This window comes from Buceros rhinoceros, unplaced genomic scaffold (assembly GCF_000710305.1).
Source record: "Buceros rhinoceros silvestris isolate BGI_N320 unplaced genomic scaffold, ASM71030v1 scaffold35103, whole genome shotgun sequence".
NCBI classification, from domain to species: Eukaryota; Metazoa; Chordata; class Aves; order Bucerotiformes; family Bucerotidae; genus Buceros; species Buceros rhinoceros.
Window position 1 is genome coordinate 6,493 of NW_010403654.1, and position 6,966 is coordinate 13,458.

At 36.3% G+C, this 6,966-nt stretch overlaps 1 protein-coding gene across 1 annotated transcript in view; it reads left to right on the plus strand.

The window, feature by feature from the left end:
* The window catches only part of TMEM5 (transmembrane protein 5), a gene marked incomplete at its 5' end in the record, with an annotated part of 11,880 nt that extends 6,287 nt beyond the window's left edge, over window positions 1–5,593 (plus strand). The window contains 3 exons of the mRNA XM_010133096.1: window positions 902–1,216; window positions 3,339–3,509; window positions 4,600–5,593. Coding sequence (XP_010131398.1) covers window positions 902–1,216; window positions 3,339–3,509; window positions 4,600–5,017 — 904 coding nt within the window. The remainder of the gene's footprint in view (window positions 1–901; window positions 1,217–3,338; window positions 3,510–4,599) is intronic.
* Window positions 5,594–6,966: the final 1,373 nt, after the last annotated feature.

Below are 6,966 nucleotides of genomic sequence, written 5' to 3' on the forward strand. Positions count from 1 at the left end.
CAGCTGTTTTTTTTCCCCCTCCCCTCTTTCCCAAGCTGTGTAATCACTGATTCTTTGAGTTTAGTCAATAGTCTGTTAACACAGCAGTCAACTGAAGAGCAGGGGCTGCCAAACACCAGTTTGCTTCATTGCTGTTCATAAATGGCTGTTGTCAGATACTTGTAAATTATTAGTGATTTAAAGATATTACATGATTGAAATTCCTCTGATAAATACATTGTGCATGATCTAGAAATGCAATTTTCTACTTAAAATGTTTGTGCGTATTAGCTTATTTCAGAGCCTTGTTGACCTGGGTCACACAAGCAACGTGAGTTTACATTTAGATTGGTACCTTTTGTAGATCCTCTTCAGTATGACACAGTGGTATTTGTCTAAAGTTAACCAAAATTACAGAGAAAAGCAGTATGCCAAAACAGCTAACTGCCCCTCATAATGACCCCTGGTTTAGTATACTCTTACAGATTTTTGGAGGGCCTCTCTCTTGTTCTAATACAGTATTCAGCGGTTATTACTGGAATTAAGAAGAAGTTTGACTTTACTGAATATCAGAGTACATCCTTTTAAGCTGATTGATGTACCCACATTTTGATGTTTGAACATGGTAGTAGTTGTGATTTATTGACAAAATACCTTATTCACATTTAAGTCTAAATGTCTTTTGTTACTCAATAAAGAGGAAGGCAGTTTTATTCCTGTGGTAAGCTGTAGGTGCTAACAGCAGAACCGGTTGTAGTTGCAGAGTAACTTTGCAGTAAATATACATATACTTTAAATATAATATACTTTATTAAGGAAAAGAAAATATCTGGAGGACAGACTGTGTAGTAAGGACATTTAGAGGATTAAGGTCAATAATTTGTCTTAAGGGTGTTTACTGTTTCTGTTTTGGTTTTCACAGCTTCATCACTGGTCCATCTGTAGTTCCTGGCTACTTCTCAGTTGAAGCTGAAAATGTTGTGCTAGTTCTGAATGGAAGAGAAAAAGCAAAGATCACTTACGCCACTCAGTGGTTGCATTACGCCCAAACATTAATTCAGACTCACAAAATACAGCGTGTAGCGATCGTGCTGCTTGGAAACGAGCAGTGCAACAATGAATGGATTCAACCATACCTGAAAAGAAATGGAGGATTTGTAAATCTGCTCTTCGTTACATATGATTATGCATTGGTAAATGAAGAAGATATTTTCCAGTGGCCTTTAGGAGTAGCTACGTAAGTGCTGTAGACACAAATTACAATTGAAACTTAATTGCTATGCATGAGGTGTGGAAAATACATTTGAATGTTACTGCTGATAACCAAAATAATTATAGTAAGTAAATAGCAGAACATCATCCTAGTACTGATTTTCTAAATGGAAATGGAAGCAATGGAATCTTTGGAAATTCCATTCAGCAATAAAAATTAGGAAGAGAATGCTAGGATTTGGGGAGCTTAAAAAAATGAAGCTGTGTCTGGTGAGATTTTCAGTTTGTTTATTTTGTGTTCAGTAGATTTGCTCTTGAGGTTTTTCATAACCACTGATGTAATATGTACAAGTGATACGGGGATTTAAAAGATATGTAATTCAATTACAACTGCTGCTTGTTTAGGAAAGGAAAAGGATGGTACTGGTGGTACTTTTTTAAACCCCTGTTACAATTCTGAAAAGGAAATTCTATGCCTCCTATTTGGAATTAGTACACTCCAGTATCACAGTAACATAAGCTGGTGTAACTGCTTAGTCACAAAACCATTTTTGTTATACTTACTGCCCAAATTATTTATGTGGAGTTTGGTTCAGTTAGATGCATTTTTACTCCTTATTAACAGAGTTAATGGTGGTTTAGCTACTTATCATGGTAATATAAGATGAAAAGAATACAGGATTATTTTCAGATCTTGTGTTGAATTTTAATTCAATATCCTGAGCTAGCGGGCAAACTTCATGGGGTTTTTATACATAGAGTGAACTTGCTTACAGTGTCATTGAAATACACGAAATTTGAGATTCAGATGTTGTCCGAGAATTGATGGGATTGGAAGTTCCTGAGCAAAACAAACTTGAGTTTTGAGATGCAAAGATTAAGGTGACAGAAAACAGAAAGCAGCAACAGTTCAGTAGTGGACTGGGGTGCAAAGCTGGATGGAGAAAGATAGATCAGGTACCAGAATGGAGCTTTGCAGCCCTTGCACACCAGCAGTTGTAGTAATAGTGGTTAAAGGTATGTAAATGTGCCAGATTTTCCAAGTGAAGAGGGAAAATAAAGATACAGATTTGTGCAGTAATATGTAGCATGAAGAAAAAATGTTTTTCTCAAAGTAAGTGAATTAACATTCGTCATGCAGGAGAAGAACAAGGAAGGGACAGTTCCATCAAAATCTGGGAAAGTGAAGAAATTTAATATATCTTCAGAACCATTAATGGCACTGGGAAATAGAGACTACCTTTGCAACTAGGGAAGAATAGGCGTCAGGGTATAGCTTTTCTTACAAAAAAAGAAACAAGGTAGTAGAAGAAAAGTGGTGCATCAAAAATAACATTAGAAGAAATACTGGTCTTAATTTGAGAATGCAAAGGATCAGAAACTTGCTTAACATTCATCTGTTCCAGAAAATTACTTTATGTAATTAAAAAGTTCGTGCCAGCCCTTCAGCTGAAGCAGTGTTTCTCTGACTGTCATGCTGACCAAAATAAATGACATAAAATTTGAGGAATCAGTCAAATAAAGAAAAATGCCTTACGTGGTGAAAACACATCTGAAAGGATGGCATACAGTTTGCATTGGATGGCAGGACTTTGCATTGGTTTTGTTGAGTCCAAACGGGCAAGTGAAATAGCTTGAAATAGTGAAATAGAAGCTGTTCAGTAGCCAAACGGTTAGATTAATGGAGTCCACCCAGGTCAAAGTGAGATTTCCCTTTGAGAGGTTACCAGTGGTATTTTCAGTTGATAAGCATACCCAGAGATAAAGGTAACTGAGGCTTAAACTCCACAGTTACCATTAGGCTGGCCATTTCAGTCAAAACCAGCGTCTGCGTCAAGAACAGCTGCCTTTGAAAAAGCGTGTTTCTCAATGACATTTTGCAACATGCACACATAATACTCCTGATATAAAAAGAAGACGTAAGTATTCTGGAAAGTCTCGGGGAGTGGGGGCAGAGCAAATAAACAACAACTTTCAGGACAGGCCATGCACTCATTTGCTTGTGGGTCCGTCTGTGTTTATAGATGTGGATTGGCAACAGATAGGTGGTTTTAGACAGGATCTGCTGCAGTAAAGATGAAATGGTGCGAAATTTTTTTTTTTTACATAAAACATAGAGTTGTCTAATGTATACATTGTTTTTACAGCTACAGAAATTTTCCAGTTGTAGAACCCAGCTGGTCAATGCTACGTGATCCAAGATCGTATCTGTGTAATTTCTTAGGAACAGTTTATAAGAACTCTTCCAGGGAAATGCTAATGGAAGTTCTGAAGCAGGATGGGCTTGACAAACTTTGCTGGATTGCAGCCAGAGAACAGTAAGACTTTGATTTACTCTGTGAAAAATACTCAGACTTTATTGCCTGGATCCTTATTACCAATCCTTTCCTGAGTGTTAAAAAATAATATGAATAAAGGTAAAAAGTCACCATTAAAATAGAGAACATTGCTTAGACTCTTTGTCTTCATAACATTAACAGCTTTTCTGTTGCTATATTTTCCATAAAGAATATTTTTAAATACATAGAAAAAACTCCTATGTATACTACATATAATTTTTCTTTCTTATATACATTTGATTATGGTGGGGCAAGAAATATTTGTCTTGCACCTTGTGTGTATTAATGACTTAGCAGAAGAAAAAGACAGGTGTATGTTGTTGTGTTGCATGTAAGAGACTGGATTTGGTCTGTACATCAGGGCTCTTTTTTATTTCTAGTTGGTAGAATAGATCTTTTGACTAACAGGAATAGGGTTCTGATTGTATTTTCTAGTTTTGCCAAGCACCACCTGTAAAATGTTTGATAGCAGGCACAGCAGTGCTTGGGCAGACCTCAGCTACCCAAATGAAGAATCTGAGGAGATAGATTGTATCTGTGACATAAACTCTTACCTCACAGGAGTTCTGAGGCACTTCAAGCAGATGGAATCAGGTTAACAGATTGCTTTACAGTGTAACTTTTGAAGAGCAACTGTCTACTGATTTAAAGTATTTGAAGCAAAAAAAAAATCATTAAAAAGTCCATCCAGTTTGTCCCTGTATTTCTATTGCTGAACTGTAATGTGAAGTAAATTGATAAATGCATCATCCAAGTCATGCAGAAGATTTAAAATGGTGTTTCAATTTGCCTCATACACTTCTAAGTGTTAATAATTTCCTAAAATGACTATATCTAAAAAGGGTTATAATCTATTTTTAACAGCGACATTTTCAGTATATTTTTAGAAGACTCTTTAAGAATAGTTAAGACTAAAAGTAAAAGCCTATTGATTGTGTGTGTAATATAAATTTCTTACACTGACAGCGTTTTCAGTTTTATAATTAATTGAAATTGAAGCATATCTCTATTTTTGCATTGCAAATGCCTGTGGGAAAAATGTTAATTTTCAACCCCTTTATTTTCCCAGGTGGCAGCCTCAAGAAACAAATGAAAGTTTCAAAAACTATCAAGATGCCTTGCTGCAGAGTGATTTGACATTGTGCCCAGTGGGAATAAATACAGAATGCTATAGAATTTATGAAGCTTGTTCGTATGGATCTCTGCCCGTTATAGAAGATGTAATGACACCGGGTGATTGCGGAAATTCATCAATGTACCACAGTGCTCCATTACAATTATTAAAAACCATGGGGGCTCCATTTATCTTTATTAAAAACTGGAAAGAACTTCCTGCTGTTCTAGAGAAAGAAAAAAAAATGAGCTTACAAGAAAAGATTCAGAGGAGAAAAAAGCTCATAGAATGGTATCAAAACTTCAAAGCATGGATGAGACAAAAATTCATTAATACTTTGGAAAATTCATTTTTGCCCAATGATAAAGGATAAATTGTGCCTTTTGAAAATCTAGAATAGATTGGAAAATTAATTTCCATTAACCTTCGGAGGAAGCTTTTCTACAGAAGAAATGTCACAGGGCAGATGCATTCCTTTTGAAGTCAACAGATTTGTTCTAGCCTGGCCAAGAGCTATGTTTGGCCCTCCATCCTTAACAGTTTACAGAGAGGTTGTTGACTTAGCAGGATGGTGGTCTGTAAGGATGACTGCAATTTTATTAATATTCTTACAATTTTCATGTTGGTGCATGACCTGACTTTTAAGGTTTTGGGGTTTGTTTTTTTTTTTGAGAGTATCTTTGAGCATGTGAATTTGTTAAAATCCAACATGAATACAACAGTTGTGTTTGAAGAAAAGAGAAGAACAAAAGCTGTTTGATACAGAATAATTTATTATGTAGATGAAAGAAAAGAAGTATGATTAGAGCAAAATTGCCAGGTTTAGCACAATCATTGAGATAAATCTTGCAGAGTGTTTTGAAAATGTGAACTGTTTACTTGATTAAACATTTCACTTCTAAGGAAGTGGCCATAAAGCTAAGGAAACACTGTGGAATAAAAATGTGTATATAAAAGTAAAAATGGAGAGCTCTTTCTTAGAAATATTTCATAGCAGTGTAATTCTCCTTTAATGTCAGATAGCAAATTTTTTTGTTTCAAAACTAAATGGAAATGGAAGAAAGACTTTGTCAAGTTCTGCTGCAGGAGCTTTCATTTCCTGCAGTTAGAGCTGCACATACCTAACACTGGGCCTTAAATGTGAATCTGCCTGTAGCTTATCTGATTTCTCAAAGTCTGCTGAAACGCATCAGCTCCTAAAGTATAATAGTGCATGTTTGTGATCCCTCATGTACAACAAACGGTTTCAACAGTTTTTGTTAAATGTGGCCAAAGAGATCTGCTACATTTCTGATCTTGTACATCAGAACTGAGTGTGTGCAGTTGTCTGGAGCGTGCTTGGCTGAGCGGTGTAACTGCATACATGACACCGGTATACCGAAGGTGGCGTAATAGCCAGTTTTCTGTCTTGGAGTATCAGCGTGCCGTGTGGATTCATTCTTGGGCAGGAACTCAAAACCAGGGCACATGTACTGCTAAGTCATGTTCATTTGTGTCATGATACTATCTAGTTCTGGAATATGTGTCATACAAGAGCACTTCTGTGGTTTCTTTTTTTCAGTTTTCCAGTAAAAATCCAACCAAACAGGAAAAAAAAAAAGGAAAAAAACCTATCAAAACTTACACTGTGTTCTGGTTTGGTAATGGTAGATTATATTCATAGTGGTTCCCCTAGGTCTGGAATAAGGTATGTTTCTGAACACCTGGATTTTTATGAGCTTGCATTCCATCTTCTTGGAAGGTACTCGCAGAAAACAAATAATCTGAGTCTAAATAATCTGAATTGTATGTCTAACATTAATTTCCTGTGACTGTCATCCATCCACTTTACGTGAAGCATCATGCAATTGCAATACAATGCAAACATACTGCATTCAGCTGAGGCTGGAGGTACAGCTACCACAGCTCAGCGTTGAGTTTTATCACAATTTCACATCGCAGCTGCAAGCCTGTTCTTGGAGTTCAAAGGGAAGTAATTCTTATTTTATCTGTATTTAACCAATTCTTGACACTTTAAATTCACCTGCTTCAGTCCAACAGGAAATACTGTGTTGTGTTCTACTTCCAGTGCTAATGGAGCAAAGAAATGAAAACGTGTTGAAGCCAAGGGAGGGTTCCTAACACATTAGGCAGGTTGCTAGTATTTTAATTATTTCCTTATTACACTATCCAGCTTGTGGGAGAGATTACAGTTCTTCTGTTCTTACTTGCTAATCTCATTTTGAAAAATAGTTAACTGTGCCCTATTTGGATCCAGAGATGAGCAAGACAACAAAAGGCACCTGGGCAAAGAAAGCATGAAACAGGAAAGAAAGACAGTGA